Genomic DNA, 23,266 nt, shown 5'->3' on the forward strand with positions numbered 1-23,266 from the left:
GTCAGGAGTTTGAGACCAGCCTGGCCAACGTGCCGAAACCCAGTCTATATTTAAAATAGAAAAATTGGCTGGGCGCGGTGGCTCAAGCCTGTAATCCCAGCACTTTGGGAGGCCGAGACGGGTGGATCACGAGGTCAGGAGATGGAGACCATCCTGGCTAACACGGTGAAACGCCGTCTCAACTAAAAAATACAAAAAAACTAGCCGGGCGAGGTGGCGGGCACCTGTAGTCCCAGCTACTTGGGAGGCTGAGGCGGGAGAATGGAGTGAATCTGGGAGGCGGAGCTTGCAGTGAGCTGAGATCCGGCCACTGCACTCCAGCCTGGGCGACAGAGCCAGACTCTGTCTCAGAAAAAAAAAAAAAAGAAAAATTAGCCAGGCGTGGTGGTGTGGGCCTAAAATTCCAGCTACCTGGGAGGCTGAGGCACAACAATAGCTTGAGCCTGGGAGGCAGAGGTTGCAATGAGCCGAGATTGCGCCACTGCACTCCAGCCTGGGTGACAGAGTGAGACTTTGTCTTAAGAAAACACACAAAGCAACAATATACCCCAAAGTGATGTTGGTATTACACAGATCTCAAAACCCAGGGAAGTTTGATAGCTCTTCATTCCCTAGTACATCGCTGATGACTCATTGTCATTAGTTTGCAACTGATCTCAAGCGCTCCCAGAGCTCTCTGGGATACTAGGAGAGAATATCCTGAGGTTTTTTTAGGGAGCTAGTCAAACCCGTGCTCTGAAACAGGTTTGGACAGTTTCGACAATGGCAGGTCACAGGTCAAAGCTCCCAAATTCATATCTCCTGTCAAGATACCGTTGCTGCCGTCACTAGATTTGCATTTCCATTACACGGTGACCAAATTTACATTTTTCTGATAACCAGAACTTGCTGGTGGGCATGTATCCTTGCTACGAGTCACCGTCACCTCTGGTTATAGCAGTGGAGCAAAGTGGTAATGGGAAAATTCCTAAGTTTTTGGCCTGAGTAAAAGGGTGGATAGAAGTAGATGACAGGTGCGGAACATAGGGAGAGGAGCAGGGAGAGTTTTGGCAAAAGAGCTAGCATGTCAAGGCTTACATGTGAGAGTATGGCACTTCCAAGGTAATAAGTGAGGTCTGGAGAAATGCCTCACCCTAGGATGTAGTATATGGGCAACTGAGGAGGTTGAAGAACCAAGTTCAAAGGAGGCCCCTAGAGATTAATCTAGAGAACCAAGCACTGTGGGATTCCCACATGTAAAAATGTTGCCTTCATTCATCCATTCATTCAGTAAACATTTAGCAGTATAGGACTGGCATTGTTTGAGGAGGGATGCCCTGGATTTGGAGATCTTAACATGTAACTAGATAAAACATTGGCATCCTGGGCTGTGGTGAGAACTACCACCCAAAAGGTAACTCCCTGCCAGAGTCAGCAAACTAACATCTGTCCTTTTTCTAACATTGGTATCATATGGAACCACTTTTTCTTTTTTTTGAGACAGAATCTTGCTCTCTCTCCCAGGGTGGAGTGCAGTGATGCAATCTTGGCTCAGTGCAACCTCTGCCTCCCAGGTTTAAGTGATTTCCTGCCTCAGCCTCTTGTGTGTGTATTTCATTCATGTTTATAAATTTACAACCTGGGCATAATAAAAGCATTTGTTTTGTCTTTTCCCTATTTGCTCATATTATAATGACACAGTCTTCCTCCATTGTCTTTTGTGGGTGCAGTTAGATGCCCCCGCTCTGGTATGAGCAGGCCAGGGTTCAAATGCTGCCTTTGTTACATACCAACTGCGGCTCCAGAATGTAAGATGGTAAAAAAAAAAAAAAAAAAAAAAAAAAAACACCACCTGCACAGGACCGTTGTGAGGATTAATGAGAGAGTGTCAGTTTAAGTGCTTCATAACTGGTAGTTGCTGTTTCTGAGTTTATCAGGAAACCCCTTTCATGAACAATTTGTGTCCTTAATCTTTTTTCTCCCTTTTCTGCTTCATTATATCTCATGCCTCTGGCAAACCCATACTCCTGGCCAGCTAGGTGATTGACTCTTGGCCCCTTCTCTAAGGCTTTACTTGCCCATTCCCTCTGCCTATTTATAGGTGGTGCAAAAGTAATTGCGGTTTTGCCTTTTTTTTTTTTTTTTTTTCAAATTGCAAAACCGCAGTTACTTTTGCACCAACCTAATACATACTCCAGGCCAAACTGGGAGGCGTTAGGGTGCACGCAGGGAGAGGAGAATAGGCTGGCCTGAAGGTGAAGAGCGCAGGCCCCACAGGGTCAACCCGGCCAGCGGTCACGAAAGGAGGTGAAGTGGGGGGAGGCGACATAGGGCAGGAAGAGGGGAGGGCAAACGGGGTGCACATGGGGACCGTGGCGATGACACGGAAGTGACAGTCAGAGTGTAGGCCCACAGGCGATGAAGGGCAGGTGAAGAAATCCCGTTCCATCTTCCTGCAGTCCTCCTTTGGGGAACCTCCATGCTATCCTGCTCTGTACCAAGGCAGTTCCTGGAGGGCCCGCGATCGAGATGAGGCCTCCGAGCCGCCCAGAATAGACTCTGAAGTGCGCGCAGCTAACCCCGCGGTTTCCTTGCGCCCCCTTGGGTGAGTGGGCGAGCTGCGCGCCCCCGTGCGAGCAGAAGCGGGATCCGCGCCGTAGCGGCTGGAAACGCGGTTGGCAGCGGGGCCCAGCTTGCAGGGCTCCTGGTCGCAGGGGCGGGGCCCGCCGCCGGTTTCTAAGGGCCTGACTGCCTTCCTGCAGTCATGATCAGGGGTCTTCGCTTTCGCCCATGCCCTCCTGGAGAAAGAACGCAGCTTCTAACGCCTTCTCGGTTGGGCACCCTTCTGGGGAAAGCTCCGTCTACCATTGCCCTTGTACCTGCCCTCTCTCTCCCTTTCCTGAAGTGACTGCCCGTCTCTTGCATCGTGTTGTGAATGTGTCGAGATCTTGGCGCTGCAGCAGCGTCAGAGATTGGATCCAGCCCACGGAGAGGTCCCCGGACTCCATTTGTCCTTCCCCAGGGCAGGGGCCTCGGAAGAGCAAGGGGGAGGAGCTGATCTAGCCGGCTGATCTTTGTGGCTTAGACAAAACTTTAGAGTTTATTTGTCCTCTGACCATGCTCTCAGATCAGATGGACAAGATTAGCCTTACACTTAGAAGCGTTGTGGTGCAAGACTAGTGACCTTTTTCCCGCTCCCTCTCTTTCCTTCCTTCCTTCCTTCCTTCCTTCCTTCCTTCCTTCTTCCCTTCCGTCCTCCCTCCCTCCCTCCCTCCCTCCCTTTCTTCCTTCCATTTATCCACCTCTTTTTCTTTTTGAGACAGGGTCTCACTCTGTTGCTCAGGCTGGAGTGCAATGGCATGATCATCACTCACTGCAGCCTTGACCTCGTGGGCTCAGGTGATCCTCTCATCTTAGCCTCCCAAGTAGCTGGAACTACAGGCCCACACAACCACGCCCGGCTAATTAATTTTTTTTTTTTTTGTAGAGACAGGGTCTCACTATGTTGCCCAGGCTGGTCTCGAACTCCTGATATTAAGCTATTCTCACTCCTTGGCCTACCAAGATGCTAGGATTACAGGTGTGAGCCACTGTGCCTGGCCATGACTCTTTTTTTTTTCTTCTTTTTTAACCTGAAGCTGTATCCCATGTCAGTAAAGCCTGCAGCTAATGTTTCCTCTCTAACTGTGTGGAGCAAATCTGCAGCAGAGCTGTCACAGTCTATTGTGAGGATCTGTTATACCAGCACCTGTTAAGTTGCTTGGCATTTGGAGAAGCTAGATAAGAGTGTGAATGAATAAATGAATGAACCCAGCCAAGTATGTCCCATGAGCCAAGTACAAGGAGAAGAGTGGACTCTTGTCCTACTCAGACTCCCCTTCATCGTTAGGAAAGGTCCATTTTTCTACCCAAGGCATAAACTCCAAGAGTGGATACAACGGACAGGTCAGTCACCTTTTAAGAGAAATGGAAGTTGAGTGATTCATGACATTTGATGTTAATCTGCTGTCCCACCATTATTGGGTATATGGCCATTTAAAGAAAATGAAGTTGTGGCCAGGCACGGTGGCTCATGCCTGTGATCCCAGCACTTTGGGAGGTTGAGGCATGAAGATCACTTGAGGTCAGGAGTTTGAGACCAGCCTGGCCAATATGGTGAAACCCTGTCTCTACTAAAAATGAAAAACATATCCGGGTCTAGTGGTGTGCGCCTGTGGTCCCAGCTACTCAGAGAGGCTGAGGTGGGACAATTGCTTGAACCTGGGAGGTGGAGGTTGCAGTGAACTGAAATTGCACCACAGCATTCCAGCCTGGGTGTCACAGTGAGACTCCATCTCCTGCCCCCTGTCCCCCCCCCCCCCCCCCCCCCCCCCCCCCCCCCCGCCCACAGAAATGAAGTTGGATTCTTCAACTGGGGAAAAAGGTTTAGGTAATCCACAGCATGGACTTTGAGATGGCTTATGTTTTGGGGATTTTCTTTCATAGGTTTAGTCTCCTTATTATGTGATCAGGTTGGTTTTTAATGTAAGTATTTATGAGTAATTTTTAGGAGATGCTGAGACTAAGTTGAAAGAAAACTTAGCCTCTACACACCATGAACCTAGAGTTTAGAGTTGAGTTGGAATAGTCAACCATGAAGGCTGTTGGGACAGTAGCAATGTTGAAATTCACAAGAAGAGATCATTTTGAACTGGATGTTGACCCAGGATGCCTTAGAAGGTCAAGGGTTAGGCCTTGAAAGAATGTACAAGGCGAAAGGAATCAGGTGTTATTTTGTTATCTTATTGTTAAAATTTTGTTTACTTTTGAGACAGGGTCTCACTCTATTGCCTAGGCTGCAGTACAGTGGCCCGATCACAACACACTGCAGCCTCGATCTCCTGAGCTTAAGCGATCCTTCTACCTCAGCCTCCAATGTAGTTGGGACTAAAGGTACGTACCACTATGACCAGCTAATTTTTAATGTTTTAATATTTAATTTTAAAAAATTTAAAAAAGAACATTGGGAATGATTTATTTCCAAGATTCATGATTGCAGACAATGTGTGGTCAGCAAGTGGTTGCAAAGCAAATCTGTTTTCTCCATGTGACTGGAAGGAAGAACACTGACAGGAGAGTGAATTCTTTGGCTTCCTCATCCTGGCCAAGACTGTCAGTGCTTCTGTCCCCTCCTTCTTGGCCAGTGGCCGGGTCTTTGGGCAGATTCTGTTCTTAGAAGGGTGCTGGTCAGCCAGAGATGGCATATATGCAAAAGTGGCTTTTTAAAAAGTTCAGTGTTAGGCTGGTTGTGGTGGCTCACACCTGTAATCCCTGTACTTTGGGAGGTTGAGGCAGGTGGATCACTTGAGGTAGGGAGTTTGAGACCAGCCTGGCCAACATAATGAAACCCCATCTCTACTAAAAATCCAAAAAATTAGCCAGGCATGGTGGCAGGCACCTGTAATCCCAGCTACACAGAGGCTGAGGCAGGAGAATCGCTTGAACACAGGAGGTAGAGGTTGCAGTGAATCAAGATTGAGTCGCTGCATTACAGCCCAGGCGACAAAAAGTGAGACTCCTTCTCACAGAAAAAAAAAAAAAGAAATTCAGTGTCCTATAATTGGACTCCCCATGGCTGCAGACTCTCCAGGGTGCCCCTGTATGCCATGTGTCTGTGGGCGTACACACAGAGCGTACAACCACCGTGATATTAGGAGTAATATCTCCTTTAGATATTATGAATAATATCACAGGGTGTACATTCACTATAATATTAGAAGTAATATCTCCCTTAGATATTATGAACAATACCACAGGATGTACGCCCACTGTGATATTAAGAGCAATATCTCCCTTAGATATTACGAATAATGTCAAAGGGTGTACCCCCACTGTGATATGAAGGTAATATTTCCCTTAGGTATTACGAATAGTGTCACAGGGTGTACATTCACTGTGATATTAGGAGTAATATCTCCCTTAGATATTAGGAATAATATCACAGGGTGTACAGCCACTGTGATAGTAGCATTAAGATCTTTCTGGCCGGGCGTGGTGGCTCAAGCCCGTAATCCCAGCACTTTGGGAGGCCGAGACGGGAGGATCACGAGGTCAGGAGATCGAGACCATCCTGGCTAACAGGGTGAAACCCCGTCTCTACTAAAAAATACACAAAAACTAGCCGGGCGAAGTGGCGGGCGCCTGTAGTCCCAGCTACTCGGGAGGCTGAGGCAGGAGAATGGCGTAAACCCGGGAGGCGGAGCTTGCAGTGAGCTGAGATCACGTCACTGCACTCCAGCCGGGCGACAGAGCAAGACTCCGTCTCAAAAAAAAAAAAAAAAAAAAAGATCTTTCTTAGATATTATGAACCCACTGTGACATTAGGAGTAATAGCTCCCTGAAATATTATGAATAATATCATAGGGTATACATCCACTGTGAAATTAGAAGTAATATCTCCCTTACATATTATGAATATTATCACAGGGTGTATAACCACTATGATATTAGAAGTGATATCTCTCTTAGATATTACAAATAATATCAAAGTGTGTACATACAGGGTATAAACCCACTGTGATATTAGGAGTAATATCTCCCTTAGGTATCATGAATAATATCACAGGGTGTATAGCCACTGTGATATTAAAAGTAATATTTTCCTTAAATATTATGAATAATATCAAACAATGCACATCTACTTTGATATTAGGAGTAATGTATTCCTTAGATATTACAAATAATATTAAAGGTCGTACATCTACTGTGATATTAGGAGTAATGTCTCCCTTAGATATTATGAATAATATAACCCCACCATGATATCATTAGTAATATTCAGGGGGAAAGAGGATGATAATACTGCCAATATCTCAGGGGGTGTACACCCCACTGTGATACTGTTCATAATATCAAGGGGGGAAGAGGTTGATATTAATTCCAATATCGCTGCGGTTGTACATATCCCTGTGATACTATTCATAATACACAGGGGGGGACAGTATGATATTACTCCCAACATCGCAGGGGGTGTACACCTTCCTGTGATATTGTTTGTAATATCCGGGGGGAGAGGATGATATTACTTGCAATATTGCAAGGGGTGTACACCTCCCTGTGATATTGCTTGTAGCATCCAGGAAAAGAGAGGATGATTATTACTCCCAATATTGCAGGGGGTGTACAGCCTCTGTGATATTGTCCGTAACATCCAGGAGTGGAGAGGATGATAATATTATTCTCCATATTGCAGAGTGTGTACACCCCGCTGCGATACTGTTCCTATCATCCAGCGGAAGAGAGGATCATATTACTCCCCGTATCGCAGAAGGTGTACACCCCCCTGTAATATTGTTTATAACATCTGGTGGGGAGGGGATGATATTACTTCCCATATCGCATGAGGTGTTCACCCCTGTGTGAAATTGTCCATAACAGCAAGAGGGAGAGGGAATGATATAACTCCCCATATCGTAGAGGGTGTACACCCCCGTGTGATATTGTACCTAACATCCAGGGGCAGGGAGGATGATATTACTCCCCATATAGCAGGGAGCGGACACTTCCTGTGATATTCATATTCGGGGGGAAGAGGATGATATTGCTCTCCATGTCACAGAGGGTGTACACCTTCCTGTGATATTGTCCATAATATCCAGGAAGAGAGAGGAAGATGTTAGTCCTCATATCGCAGGGGGTGTACACCCCCCTGCGATATTATCCATAATATCAAGAAAGGGCGAGGATAAAATTACTTCCTATATTGCAGCGGGGAGGAAGATGTTACTCTTCATATCCCAGTGGCTGTACACCCCCCTATGATATTGTTTGTAATATCCAGAAGAGGAGAGGATGATGTTACTCCCCATATCGCCGGGTGTATACACCCACCTGCGATATTGTTCATAATATTTGGGGGGACAGAAAATGATATTACTCCACATATTGCAGGGAGTGTGTACCCCACTGAGATATTGTTCGTTATATCCAGAGGGGAGATGATATTACTCCCAATATCATAAACACCCTTTGTGTACATTTTCTGTGATATTGTTCATAATATCCAGGGTGGCAGAGGATGATACACCCTCCTTTGATATTGTTCGTAATATTCAGCTGAGGAGAGAATGATATTACTCTGAATATCACATGGGGTGTACAACGCCCCGTGATATTGTTCATAATTTTCGGGGGGAAGAGGATGATATTACCCCAAACATCGCAGGGGATGTACACCCCCCTGTGATGCTGTTCATAACATTCAAGGGGGGAGAGGATGATATTACTCCCTATATCGCAGGAGGTGTGCACCCTTCTGTGATATTGTTCTTAATATCCAGAGGGGGAGAGGATGATATTACTCCCTATATCGCAGGTGGCATACACCCCCCTGTGATATTATTAGTAATATCCAGAGGGGGAGAGGATGATTACTCCCTATGTTGAAAGAGGTGTACACACCTCTGTGATTTTGTTCGTAATATCCTGGTGGGGAGATGATGATATTACTCCCAATATCGCAGAAGGTGTACACCCCACTGTGATATTGTTCCTAATATCCAGGGAGGGTGAGGATGACATTAATCCCAATATCACAGGGGGATGTTCACTCCCCTGTGATATTGTTTGTAATATTTAGAAAGGGAGAGGATGATATTATTCCCAATATCGCAGGGGGTGTACACGTCCTGTGATATTGTTTGTAATATCCAGTGAGGGGAGAGGATATTACTCTCAACATCGCAGGGGTGTACATTACCCTGTGATATTGTTTTTAATATTCAGGGGAAGAGAAGATGATATTATTCCCAATATCACAGGGGGTGCACCCCTCTGTGGTATTGTTTGTAATATTCAGGGAAGAAGATGATATGATTTTCAATATCATAAACACCCTGTGTGTGCAAAGTCTGTGATACTGTTTGTAATATCCAAGGGAAGAGAAGATGATATTACTCCCCATATCGCAGAAGGTGTACATTTCTCTGCGATATTGTTCGTGACATTAAGGTGAGGAGAGGATGATATTACATCTAATATCGCAGGGTGTGTACACCCACTGTGATATTAGGAGTAATATTTTTCTTAGATATTATGAGTAATATAATACACAGTAGGTGTAAACCCACGGTGATATTATGAGTGATATCTCCCTTAGATATTATGAATAATATTACAGGGTTTACACCCACTGTGATACTAGGGGTAATGTCTTCCTTAAATATTACAAATAATTGAATAATATCACAGAGTGTACACCCACTGTGATATTAGTAGGAATATTTCCCCAGGATATTATAAATAATATCACAAGGTGTACACCCACTGTGATATTACAAGTAACATCTCCTTTAGATTTTATGATTAATGTCACAGGGTGTACACCCACTGTGATATGAGGTGTACTACCTCCCTTACCTATTATGAATAATATCACACGGTGTATATCCACTGTGATATTAAAGGTACTATCTCTCTTAGATATTATGAATAATATAACAGGGTGTACACCCACTGTGATATTAGGAGTCATATCTTCCTTAGATTTTATGAATAATATTACAGGGGGTGTACACACAGGGTGTACACCCACTGTGATATTACGAGTAAGGTCTCCCTTAGATATTACAAATAATATCACTGGGTTTACACACAGGGTGTACAACCACTGTGATATTAGAGGTAATATATTCCTTAGACATTACAAATAATATCACTGTAATATTATGAGTAATATCTCCCTTATATATTACAAATAATATCACAGGGTGTACACACAGGGTGTACATCCACTGTGATATTGGGAGTAATATCTCCCTTAGATATCATGAATAATATCACTGGGTTTACACACAGGGTGTATACCCACTGAGATATTAGGTGTACTACCTTCTTTAGATACTACAAATAATATCACAGGATGTACACCCACTTTGATATATGGAGTAATATCTTTTTTAGATATTACAAACAGTATCACAGTGGGTGTACACACAGTGTACTGCACCACTGTGATATTAGAAGGAATATCTTTTAGATATTACGAGTGATATCACATTTTGTACACACAGGGTCTACACCCCCGGTAGTATTAGGAGTAATATCTTTTAGATATTGTAAATAATATCACAGGGTGTACATCCACGGTTTTATTAGGAGGAATATCTTTTGGATATTGTCAATAGTATCACAGGGTGTACCCCCATGGTGATATTAGGAATAATATCTTTTAGATATTATAAATAATATCATGGCGTGTACACCCAAGGTGATATTAGGAGTAATATCTTTTAGATACTGTGAATAATATCATCACATGGTGTACACCCACTGTGATATTAGGAGTAATGTCTTTTAGATATTATGAATAATATAATCACAGGTTATACTCCCACTGTAAACACTCTGAAAGGATACTTCATCAATATCACAGTATGTAAACCCCCTGTAAACACTGATATGATAAATATCAGAAGCAATATTTCATCAATATCACAGCGTATAAACACTGTTACATGATAAATATCAGAAGCGGCATTTAATCAATATGACAGTATGTAAACCTATGTAAACACTTTGGTATGACGTATATCAGAGACGATATTTCATCAATATCACAGTGTGTAAACACGCTGTGTAAACACTGTGATATGACAAATATCAGAAACGATACTTCATCAATATCATAGTGTGTAAACACTCTGTAAACACAATGATATGACAAATATCAGAAGTGATATTTCATCAATATCATAGTGTGTAAACCCCCTGTAATCACTGTGATACGATAATTATCAGAAGCGATATTTCATCAGTGTTACTGTGTGTAAACACTGTGATGTGATAAATATCAGAAGTGATATTTCATTAATATCACAATGTGCAAACATTGTGATGCGGTAAATATCAGAAGCGATATTTCATTAATATCACCCTGTGTAAGCACTGTGATATGATAAATATCTGAAGCGATATTTCATTAATATCACAGTGTGTAAACACTGTGATTTGATAACTATCAGAAGCTTTATTTCATTAATATCACAGTGAGTAAACGATCTGTGTAAACACTGTGATTTGATAACTATCAGAAGCGATATTTCATTAATATCACATTGTGTAAACACTGTAAACACTTTGATACGATAAATATCAGAAGCATTATTTCATTAATATCACAGTGTAAACACTGTGTAAACACGGTGGTATGATAAATATCAGAAGCAATTTTTCATTTTCACCGTATGTAAACACTGCGTGTAAACACTGCGATATGATAAATTTCAGAAGCGGTATTTCATTAATATCACGGTGTGTAAACTCTATAATATGATAAATATCAGAAGCGATATACCATTAATATCACAATGTGTAAACACCATGATATGAAAAATATCAGAACGGATATTTCGTTTATATCACACTGTGTAAACACTGTGATATATCAACAGTGATATTTCATTAATATCAGTGTGTAAACGCTGTGTGTAAACACTGATATGATATCAGAAGCGATATATCATTAATATCAAAGTGTGTAAACGCTCTGTGTAAACACTGTGATGATATGATATCAGAAGTGGTATATCATTAATATCAAAGTGTGTAAACACTGTGTAAACACTATGATATGATAAATATCAGCAGTGATATTTCATTAGTAACAGTGTGTAAACACTGTGTGTAAACACCGTGATATGAAAAATATCAGAACCGATATTTCATTAATATCACAGTGTGTAAACTGAGAAATATCATAACAGATATTTCATTAATATCACAATGTGTAAACACTGGATATTATAAATATTACAGTGATATTTTATTCATATCACAGTTAACACTGTATTATTAACTAATAATAGTTAACACCATTAACAATATGTTAACGCTATATTAATATAATAGTTAATAGTGTTAACGCTATATTAGTAATATATTAATATAATAGTGTTAATACTATATTATTATTATTATTATTATTATTATTTGAGACGGAGTCTTGCTCTGTAGCCCAGGCTGGAGTGGTGCAGTGGCCTGATCTCGGCTCACTGCAAGCTCCGCTTCCCAGTTTCACGCCATTCTCCTGCCTCAGTCTCCCGAGTAGCTGGGAGACTGAGGAATAGAGATTCCTCCGCCCCCACCCACCCGTGAGCGAGGCCGGTACTGTGGGCAGATGCCAGGGCCAGAATTCCCCACCCTCGGGCCAGATTTCCCCACCCTCCACCCGCCAGATGTGCGGCGGCGGGGGCTGCAGGTAGGGAGGGATGAACCCGCGTCTCCTCCGCAGAGCTGGAGCTGGAGCTGGAGCTTGGCCCAGAGGCCCAGGCTCAGTGGGTTCTGTCCCGGGTCGGGGCAACCCCCCGCCGGGGCCTCTGGGGCCAACGGAAGCTCCAGGAGCGCGGTGGAGCCTGCAGGGGTGGGCGAGGGTCCCACCGTGACCCGCCTGGAGGGCAGCCCAGTCCTGGGACGCGAGACCCCCTACGACTGTGGCGCAGGTGGAGGGAAGGGTAGAGGTGAGACCAGTAGGGGGCCAAGCAGGGTGGCCCCACAGGTTGGGAGAGGATGTGGGGAAGTCCCCCTACCCACCCAAGGCCGAACATCACCTAACTGGCTGTGGGAAGCCCAGGGCAGGGGCTGGGGGCGGATGGCTTGGTTAGGGCCCAGCTTGGGGTCTTGAAAATATATCTATAGCTTTGGGGCCATGGAAGGGCGGAGTCCTGGCATTCAGGGGAAAGGGCCGAGGAGGGTTGTCAACGGGAAGGAACTTTGACCCCACCCTGGGTCAACGTGCAGTCCAAGTTGCCACAAATGACCAGAGGAAACAGTGGGAAGGGAAGGTCTCTTTCCCATTCCAAACCAGGATGCCCTTTAGGTAGCCCACTTCCTTCATCCCCAGCGCAGCTGTCGGCTTTCCTGGGAGGTGCCAGGGCCTGGGAGGTGCGGGGCTGCAGCTCAGGCGCTGAAGGGGAGCGGGGGTCCAGGAACCTCCTGCCAAGCCAATGGTCCTCAGATGCTGGTCCAGGCACCACCACAGGGTACACAGGTCTTACCTCCTGGTGTTGTGGACCCTTTAAAAAATAATAATTTGGCCAGACGTGGGGACTCATGCCTGTCATTTCAGCACTTTGGGAGGACAAAGTGGGAGGATCACTTGAGCGTAGGGGTTGCCTGGGCAACATAGCAGGACCCCATCTCTTAAAAAACAAAAACAAAAACAGGTGTAATGGCATACACCTGTAGTCCCAGCTACTTAGGAGGCTGAGGCAGGAGGATTGGTTGTGCCCAGGAGGCATGAATGCACCACTGCACTCCAGCCTGGGTGACACAAGACTCTGTCTCAAAAATAAATAAATACAAATAAATAAATAAATAAAAATAATAAAATAAAAACCAAACCAGTGACAGTAGATAAGTTGCTTTGTTTTGAATGCTCTTGGCAAAATAAAAAGTTGGCAGTCCTATATTCCCCCATTCTCTCTCCCTTTCTCACACATGCACATGCCTATAAAGAAAGCATTCTCTGGATCCACAGAATTCCAGATTTGGGAATCACTGAATTGAACTGCCAGCCACTGGTGGCTGGTGAGGCTGGCCTGGCAGTGATGCAGTATTCTGGTCCCTGTGCCAGCACTGATGGGCTGTGGAATCCTCCATCAGTCATTCCCTCTCTCCAGCTCTCTATCTCTGCTTCTGTACAAAAGGATCTTATACAAATCCCCTCTTATATTCAAATATCTATGATCTTTCAGCTTGGCCTATATCCGTGCGGATCTTAAGTTGTGTATCCGAAGATATACCCTTGTCCAGTGCTGGCACTAAGGGCTGCTTCAGGGAGGGCCCTGGGAAAGGAGGACAAGGTCCTCATCACTGGAGAGTGGAGGGGGCAGTGGGAAAGGGACAGATAAGGGGTAGTGCCCTGGAGTATGCCTGGCCCCAAAGTAACCCCAGGCTGTGAAGACGAAAGCACTGCATCACACTATGTGTTTCTGTGTCTCTCTCCCTAACAGTTCCAAGAGCCTCTGAGTTCCTGTCTTTTTTTCATCTTGGAATCCCTACCATTGGCCTCCATTGGGAACAGGGCGACCTGTAAGTGCATGGTGAATTTTTGCTGAGGGAGTGGCTGGGAGGGCTGCGTGGAGTGGACAGGACCAAGCTGCACTTTTCTGGGGAGTGGGATTTGGAAAATTTAGAAGAGCAGAACGGTCACCCTCCAGGAAGGAACCCATGTGTATTAGTCTGTTCTCATGCTGCTAATAAAGACATACCCGAGACTGGGTAACTTATAAAAGAAAGAGATTTAATTGACTTGCACCACATGGCTGCGGAGGCCTCACAATCATGGCTGAAGGCGAATGAAGAGCAAAGTCACATCTTTCGTGGTGGCTGGCAGGAGAGAGCTTAAGCAGGGGAACTTCCACTTATAAAACCATCAGATCTTGTGAGACTTATTCACTACCACGAGAACAGTATGGGGGAAACTGCCCCTGTGATTCAATTCTCTCCACCTGGCCCTGCTCTTGACACATGGGGATTATTACAATGCAAGGTGAGATTTGGGTGGGGACACAGCTAAACCAAATCACCAGGTATAGAGGCCAGAGGAGCCTGGGGGTGACGGTGATGTTCCGGGTGTGGAGGGAGACGTGGTAGGCGTGGGGACAGGAAGGATGGAAGGTTGGGGAACTTTATGGAGGGAAAATTGAGAAGATGAGGAAGGCTGGTGAGATGGAAGTGGGGTTGGGGAGAGGGAAGAACCAGCATGAGCTCAAGGCTAGGGTTTGGGTGAAGGAGAGAAAAAAAGGTAGAAATAAAGGAGACACAGAAATCACTTCTAGACAAATTGAGGTGGAGATGGGGTAGACAGGAAGAGGTGCCCCCTATCAAATAAGAATGCCCAGTGTACTGCCATCTATACAGAGGACAGGGTCAAGATGCAGCCAGGACTCCTTCCCATTGAGTTCTAATACTAGAAGGATGCCTCAGTGCTCTCTAGTCTAACAGACTTCATCATTTTAGAGAGAAGGAAACGGAGGCTCTGAGGTTGGGGTGGCTTGTATGACCTGGAGAGTGGATGGGAGATGGAAAAGGAAGATTTAAAGAGAGGGGAAGGCCAGGTGTGGTGGTTCATGCCTGTAATCCTAACTTTTTGGGAGGTCAAGGCAGGAAGATCACTTAAGCTCAGGAGTTTAAGACACCCTGGGCAACATAGTGAGACCCTGTCTCTACAAAAAATTTAAAAATTAGCTGGGCGTGCTGGCTGTAGTCCCAAGCTACTCATGAGGCTGAGGTGGGAGGATCACTTGTGCCCAGGAGGTTTAGCCTGGGTGACAGAGTGAGACCCTGTATCTAAAAACAAAAAATAATAAGGAAAGAAAGGGAAGAATTCAATTTTTCAAGTGGGAAGAAGAGAAACTAGAGAACGTCAGAAGGGAAGAGAAAGTACAAACATTTTCAAGTCACTCTGACAGCATCGAAGATGAACATGTGTTCACCCGTTTATAACCAGGGTATTTGGGTGTGGGGGACACAAGAAGGGACCCACACCTCTGCCCTCTGCCATTAGGCTTGTTCAGCCATAGCCATAGGTAACTCTCAAAGATGCCCCCTTCCCTGGCTGCAGCAAGGGTCTGCATGGGCAAAGTCGCCCCCTTCCCTGGCTGCAGTGAGGGTCTGCATGGGGATTGGGTAGAGGCCACAGTTCCGGCACTGAGTAAGGTTTCCACAGGGTGTGGGAGAAGAGGAGGGAAGCATGCTCACTCTGAGGGCCTTGTGCTCTCTACTCCCCAGGCACAGCTTGAAAACCGTGATGCTGCCAAGCCCAGCCTTACACAGGCAAGAGTCCCCAGGCCTGGCTTTGGGTAGGACTTGGAAAGAAAGGCTGTCATCTTGGGGTGCGCCTCCCTTGTCACATCTTCCTTTCACCTCCTGATGCCCCCTTTCTGCACTGCCAGGTAGCCAGGGTCATCACAGTGCCACCTGGAGGCTTCTGGCCAGGCTCACCCTCCCTGCAGCTCCAACCACCATCCCTACTCCTTCCCTCCCCTCCCTCCCTCCCTTCCTTCCTTCCCTCCCTCCCTCCCATTGCTGGATAACTCTCATTCCTCAGAGCTGCCAGGCTCAGCACAGACAGAGGGGAAAGCAGATTCGGTCCTGAAATTGGGTGTGGCCTCCAGCCTTCTTCTCCCACAGGGATATCTGAATTTTAGAAGCCTGCCCTCCATCCCTGCCCTCCCAACTTTAACCAAGTACCTGAGTGCTCAGCACTGTGTTGGACACTTTGGTATTCGTTGTTTCATTTGGTCCTCTCAGTGGGCAGGTGTTGTATTCTTATCACTGGGCAGGTGTTATAATATATCCTTCCTTATCATTAGGCAGGTGTTATATCCTTCCTTTTTCACATGGGGAAAGCAAGGTCCTGAGACTCTGAGCAAGTTCCCCAAGATCACACAGCTAGGAAGTGATGAAGCTGAGACAAGACCAGCCAGCACTTACCCACCACGGTGTAACTACTCATTCAAAAGACGACATCTTTTGAAAATTTTTATTCTTTGAGAGACAAGGTCTTGCTTTGTTGCCCAGGCTGGAGTACAACGGCATGATCATAGCTCACTGCAGTCTCTAACTCCTGGGCTCGAGAGATCCTCCTGCCTTGTCCTCCCAAGTAGCTGGGAACTACAAACAGGCACATGCCCCCATGCCTGGCTAATTTTTAACAATTTCTTGTGGAGACTGGTCTGACTGTGTTGCCTAGGCTGGTCTCAAAACTCCTGAGTTCATGCGATCCTCCCACCACCTTCCAAAGTGCTGAGATTATAGGCATGAGCCACCAGTGACTGGCCACAAAAGAGACACCTCAGTGACAGATGGTGATGAAAGAGAAGATGGGTTTGGGAGAGGAACTCCACATGATAGGGAGCTTTCACTGAGGGCCCGGGCTGCAGGAGGCTCATATGAAACACCAGAACTCTTTGTAAAACTTCCTGTATGTACATGACCTGCTCATTTCTCAGCAGAGGCTCCTCCTGCCCAGATGGACCCCTCCACATCTAAACCCACAGTTCCTGTGGTCAGAAGGCCAGTCACTGAATAAGGGCACCTAAGGCTCTGGTCTGAATATCTCCCCTTGGTTCTCAGTCTGAAATCCCAAAAGGAAGACAGCTGACTGCAAAATAGGCTGGAGTTGTCCTTCTGATGGCCAGTAAAGGTGGCTGTTGATAGAACTGAAAGCTTAGGGCCGGACGTGCTGGCTCACGCCTGCAATCCCAGCACTTTGGGAGGCTGATGTGGGTGGATCACTTGAGGTCAGGAGTTCAAGACCAGCCTAGCCAACGTGTGGAAACCCCGTCTCTACTAAAAATACAAAAATTAGCTGGGTGTGGTGGCAGGCGCCTGTAATATCAGCTATTTGGGAGGCTGAGGCAGGAGAATTGCTGGAACCCAGGAGGCGGAGGTTGCAGTGAGCCGAGATCGTGCCATTGCAGTCCAGCCTGGGCCGACAACAGCGAGACTCAATAAAAAAAAAAAAAAAAAGAAAGTTTAGAACTTTAGTTTTTTTTTTTTTTTTTCTTTTAAATTTTTAAGTTAATTTTTTTTTTTTTTTTTGAGACAGGGTCTTGCTCTGTCACACAGGCTGGAGGGTAGTGGTGTGATCATGGTTCACTGCAGCCTTGACCTTCCTGGGCTTAGGCGATCCTCTCATCTCAGTCTCCTGAGTAGCTGGGACTACAGGCATGCACCACCATGCCTGGCTAATTTTTGGTAGAGACAGGGTTTCGCCATGTTGCCCAGGCTGTTCTTAAACTCCTGGACTCAAGCGATCCACCTGTCTCAGCCTCCCAAAGTGGTGGGATTGCAGGTGTGAGCCACCGCACTCAGCTGAAAGTTGAGAACTTTGAAGCTGAAGAGGCCTTGTGAATGGCCCAAGTCAACCTCCTCACTTTACCAGAGGAAGAAATTGGAGCTCAGAGAGGGAACCTGACATGCCCAAGATCACCCAGTGACTTAGCGACAGAAACGTATGCAATTTTTTTTTTTTTTTGTCTACTGCAGAGGTGTGTAGGCTGTAAAGTTAAGCAAAGAAATCATCATTTACTGAGCTGCACATATGGGCCACACACAGCACTGACACTTCCCCAGCCATCATCTCCTTCCCTCTGTGCTGCAGGAGAATTTGGGTCGGTGTCCCACCTCCGTGATCACTTTTCTCTTACACAGGTGATGCTGACGTTAGAGGACAAGTACATGAAGGGATTCTCCTGGGCCATAGTCTCAGCCTTAACCTCCCTAGGTTACCTGCTTATACTGGTGGTCTCCATCTTTCCCTTCTGGGTGCGACTGACGAACGAGGAGTCCCATGAAGTGTTTTTCAGTGGCCTATTTGAGAACTGCTTCCATGTCAAATGCTGGAAGCCTCGACCCTTATCCAGTAAGGAGGGACGGAGGTGGGGAGGGGAGAGAGGGGGACGGGGCCAGTGTTGGGACAGAGGTGAGGGGTGAAAGAACAGGGCGGGAACAGAGAGGACAAAATCTAATTAGCTCAGGGCTGGATGCAGTGGCTTGTGCCTGTAATCCCAGCACTTTGGGAGGCCGAAGCGAGAGGATTGCTTGAGGCCAGGAGTTTGAGACCAGCATGGGCAACATAGCCAAACCCTGTTGCTACAAAAATGAAAAAATTAGCTGAGCATGGTGGCATGTGCCTGTAGTCCCAGCTACTCAAAAAGCTGAGGTTGGAGGGCTCCCACTTGAGCCCAGGAGTTCGAGGCTGCAGTGAGCTGTGATTGCGCCACAGAATTCCAGCTTGGGAGTGAGAGTGAGGCCCTGTCTCAAAAAACAAACAAACAAACAAACAAAAAAACACACAAAAAAACCCAACAAACAAAAAAACACATACAAAAAATTAACCAGGCTTGGTTAACCCAAAGCGTAGACTCTGGGATATCTGGGACTTCAAACAGCAACTTTGACTCCTTGTCCCACTGCCAGCTGCCCACCTCTGCCAGCTCAGGAGGGTATGCAAACTCATTTTCACATAGGTCTGCATCATGCCAGCAGTCAGAGAACAAATCACCCTGTTACCAGACTCCGGCTCTGCTAATTTTGGTCTGCTTCACTACTCTGCTGGTTGTTGTTGCTCTGTTTTTTTTTTTTTGAGACGGAGTCTTGCTCTGTTGCCCTGCAGTGGCGCGATCTCCGCTCACTGCAAGCTCCGCCTCCCAGGTTCATGCCATTCTCCTGCCTCAGCCTCCTGAGTAGCTGGGACTACAGGCACCTGCCACCATGCCCGGATAATTTTTTTTGTATTGTTAGTAGAGACGGGCTTTCACCGTGTTAGCCAGCATGGTCTCGATCTCCTGACCTCATGATCTGCCCGCCTTGGCCTCCCAAAGTGCTGGGATTACAGGCGTGAGCCACCGTGCCCGGCCAGTTGTTGCTTTTAGAGATGGGGTCTCACTCTGTTGCCTAGGCTGAAGTGCAGTGGCATGATCATGGCTCACTGCAGCCTCCAACTCCTGAGTTCAAGTGATCCTCCTGCCTCAGCCTCATGAGTAGTTGGGACTACATGTGCTCACCATAGCTCCCAGCTAATTTTTTAATTTTATGTTTTGTGAAAAACAGGATCTCACTCTGTCACCCAGGCTGGCGTGATCATAGCTTACTGGAGCCTCCAACTCTTGAGTTCAAGCGATCCTCCCACCTTAGCCTCCTGAGTAGTTAGGACTATAGGTGCGCACCACAGCTCCCAGCTAATTTTTAAATTTTAGGTTTTGTAAAAACAGGATCTTGCTCTGTCACCCAGGCTAGTGTGATCATAGCTCACTGCAGCCTCCACCTCCTCAGCTCAAGTGATCCTCCTGCCTCAGCCTCCCAAGTAGCTGGGACTACAGGTGTGCCCCACCATGCCCAACTTTTAAAAATTTCTTGTAGAGATGGGGTCTTACTATGTGGCCCAGGCTGGTCTCCAACTCCTGGCCTCAGGCAATCCTCCCACGTCAGCCTCCCAAAGTGTTGAGATTATAGGTGTGATCATTGCACCCAGTCTCACTCCTATTAACTAGGAAAATTAAATAGGGGTGTGGGGATTCCTTCAGAGTTCAGAACATTTTGACCTCACAAAGTTCTGATTTTCCACAGGTGAATTATTTCAGGGTAACCAATACAGGTGTGATTCTTCACATTTGCACATGCAACAAATTTTATCACAAGAGTTTGATTTTGTGTTGCTTTTTAAAACCACCATTTTCCCCTAGTGGATGATACATGGTTTGGTATAACCAAATTCACAAAATAACATTTGTTGGCCGGGAGCGATGGCTCAAGCCTGTAATCCCAGCACTTTGGGAGGCCGAGACGGGCGGATCACGAGGTCAGGAGATCGAGACCATCCTGGCTAACATGGTGAAACCCCGTCTCTACTAAAAAAATACAAAAAAACTAGCCGGGCAAGGTGGCGGGCACCTGTAGTCCCAGCTACTCAGGAGGCTGAGGCAGGAGAATGGCGTAAACCCGGGAGGTGGAGCTTGCAGTGAGCTGAGATCCAGCCACTGCACACCAGCCTGGGCGACAGAGCGAGACTCTGTCTCAAAAAAACAAAACAAAAACAAAACAAAACAAAAAACATTTGTTAAGGCCAGGCACAGTGGCTCACGCCTGTCATCCCAGCACTTTGAGAGGCCAAGATGGGAAGATCGCTGGAGCCCAGGAGGTTGAGGCTGCAGTGACGTATGATGGTGCCACTACACTCTAGCTTGGGCGACAGACCAAGACCCTGTTTCTACAAAACAAAAATAAAAAAATTAGCCAGGTGTGGTGGTGCATGTCTATGGTTCCAGCTACTCTGGAGGCTGAAGCAGGAGGATTGTTTGCTCAGCCTGTAGAGTAGCTGGGACCATAGACATGCACTTCAAACTGTGAGGTCAAAGTTACAGTGAGCTGAGATCGCACCACCACACTCCAGCCGGGATGATAGAGTGAGACCCTGTTGCAAAAAAAGAAAAAAAAAAATTAAGAACTGGTGATTTCAGTGTCTGACGTTGTCAATTTAATTTTTTTCATATATTTCTATGTCATTGGGAATCAAATTGTGGGACCAGAGCATTCTTGGGGCCAAAGTGGCATGGTCACAACCTTGGTCCGAAGGCCATGCTTTGGGATCCAAGGGTGGTGGAGGCTCCGGGGGCCAGTCCTGCCCAGGCTCTGCGGGACTCTGTCCTTTTTGGGTCAGGGTTCCCAGCTTCAGCCCCACTTCTCCCTCCCCTGCAGTTTACATCCTCCTCGGCCGGGTTTTCCTGCTGTCTGCAGTTTTCCTGGCTTTCTTCACCACCTTCATCACGGTGCCCTTTGCATCCAAGTTCTTCCCGAGGACCTGGAAGCAAAACTTTGTGTTAGCCTTCATCAGCTTCTTCACAGGTGTGGAACAGCTAGGTGATCCCCGACCTTTGCTAGGGCCTGGGGAGGAGTCCAGAGAAAGAGGGTTGCTTAGTCTCTGTGATGTCAAAAGAGGCATAATTTTTCTTTTTACGGACAGGGTCTCACTCTGTTGCCCAGGCTGGAGTGCAGTGGTGTGATCACAGCTCACTGCAGCCTCAACCTCCTGGGCTAAAGTGATCCTCCCACCTCAGCCTCCCAAGCAGATGGGACTCCAGGCATGTGCCACCACGCCTGGCTAACTTAATTTTTTTTTTTTTTGTAGAGATGTGGATCTCGCTATGTTGCCCAGGCTGGCCTTGAACCCCTGGTGTCAAGTGGTACTCCTGCCTCAGCCTCCCAATTGCTGAGATTACAGGCATGAGCCACTGCACCCGGCCCCTTTTGACATTTATAAAGGGTGACCCAGGCTCCACCCTGAGAGGCTCCCAGGCAAATGTTGGACGTTGAGCACATGCAGTGGGAAAATGGGGTTGCATTTAATCCAAAGTGTTGTACCCAGAGGGTGCAACCTGAAGTGAGCTAAGGGCAGATGCAGAGGGTGCTAGGAAAGGGAGTTCTGATGACGGTTCCCTGTGAGTTGAAGCACATAGGTCTGAAGATGAGTCAGAAAGGAGGGAGGGACAGGCATCTGGGTGGGAGTTGTTTTTTTTTCAGAGAGGGGGCAAGGATGAAGGAGCCTCCAGGCAGGAGCCACAGGGGGTGAAGTTTGGAGGGAAGGTGGGCAGCATGGGAGGAGAGTGAGAGTGCCTCCCTGTGACCCTGCAGGGGCCTGTGCCTTCCTGGCTTTGGTGCTGCACGCCCTGGAGATCCAGGCTCTGAGGATGAAGCTCAGCCCCCTGCAGTTCTCCGTGCTATGGCCTTACTACGTGCTGGGCTTTGGCATCTTTCTGTTCATAGTGGCTGGTGAGTGTCCAGGGAAGAGTGCCCTGCTTCTCGTCCTCGGTCTGGATTTCGGAACCTGTCTTGTGGAGGCCTTCCCTTTGGATTCTCTAGAGTTGCACTGTTCCAAACTGCAGCCACCTGCTGGACGTGGCTATTTAACTTTCATTAATTAAAATAGTTATTAGCCGGGTGTGGTGGCTCACACCTGTAATCCCAGCACTTCGGGAGGCCGAGATGGGTGGATCACTTGAGGCCAGGAGTTTGAGACCAGCCTGGCCAACATGGTGAAACCCTGTCTCTACTAGAAATACAAAAATTAGCTGGGTGTGGTGGCACATGCCTGCAATCCCAGCTACTTGGGAGGCTGAGGCAGGAGAATTGCTTGAACCCAGGAGGCAGAGGTTGCAGTGAGCCAAGATCACACCACTGCACTCTAGCCTGGGTGACAAAGCAAGACTCCATCTCTAAAATAAAATAAAAAGTGATGAATTCAGTTCCTCAGCCATACTAGCCACATCACCAGTGTTCAATAACCACATATGTCCAGTGTCTATTGGACACTGTCATATTGGACAGTGCAGACAGAGAAATTTCCTTCTCTACAGAACGTTCTACTTGACAGCACTGCTCTGGAGCTTCAACCCCATACTTGGCCTTCCCGTTCTTATCCTTCTTGACTTAGAACTAAACTCTTTCAAATCTTTATAGTCTCCCTTCCACCATCCTGGTTGCTTAGGCTATCTATTCCTGTCTCTACCTTTTGTTTTTGTTTTTGTTTTTTAAGAGACAGGGTCTTGCTTTGTTGCCCAAGTTGGAGTGCAGTGGTACAACTGCAGCCTCCAACTCCTGGGCTTAAGCGATCCTCTTGCCTTAGCCTTTTGAATCACTGAAACTACAGGCATGCGCTACCATGGCCAGCTAGTTTTTAAAAAAATATATATATATACACACACACACACACACACATATATGTATATACACACACATATATATGTAT

General features: G+C 46.5%; 1 protein-coding gene across 9 annotated transcripts in view; it reads left to right on the top strand.

The window, feature by feature from the left end:
- Nucleotides 1–2,367: 2,367 nt before the first annotated feature.
- TMEM225B (transmembrane protein 225B) overlaps nucleotides 2,368–23,266 on the top strand; it is a 35,286-nt gene continuing 14,387 nt past the window's right edge. For 4 of the 9 annotated variants that reach the window (XR_003306791.2, XM_023192063.3, XM_023192064.3 and 1 more), the window contains exons 1-3: nucleotides 17,833–18,385; nucleotides 21,220–21,366; nucleotides 22,153–22,290. Coding sequence is in view for 8 of the 9 variants with exons in the window: in XM_023192063.3 (XP_023047831.1) it covers nucleotides 17,875–18,385; nucleotides 21,220–21,366; nucleotides 22,153–22,290 (796 nt within the window). In the remaining variant the exon portion in view is untranslated. Of the gene's footprint in view, nucleotides 2,585–4,863; nucleotides 4,912–13,967; nucleotides 14,047–17,828; nucleotides 18,386–21,219; nucleotides 21,367–22,152; nucleotides 22,291–23,266 lie in introns of those variants that run through there. The other 5 variants (XM_026447610.2, XM_023192067.2, XM_023192068.3 and 2 more) reach the window with 4 other exon arrangements.

This window comes from Piliocolobus tephrosceles, chromosome 8 (assembly GCF_002776525.5).
Source record: "Piliocolobus tephrosceles isolate RC106 chromosome 8, ASM277652v3, whole genome shotgun sequence".
In the NCBI taxonomy this organism is placed as follows: domain Eukaryota; kingdom Metazoa; phylum Chordata; class Mammalia; order Primates; family Cercopithecidae; genus Piliocolobus; species Piliocolobus tephrosceles.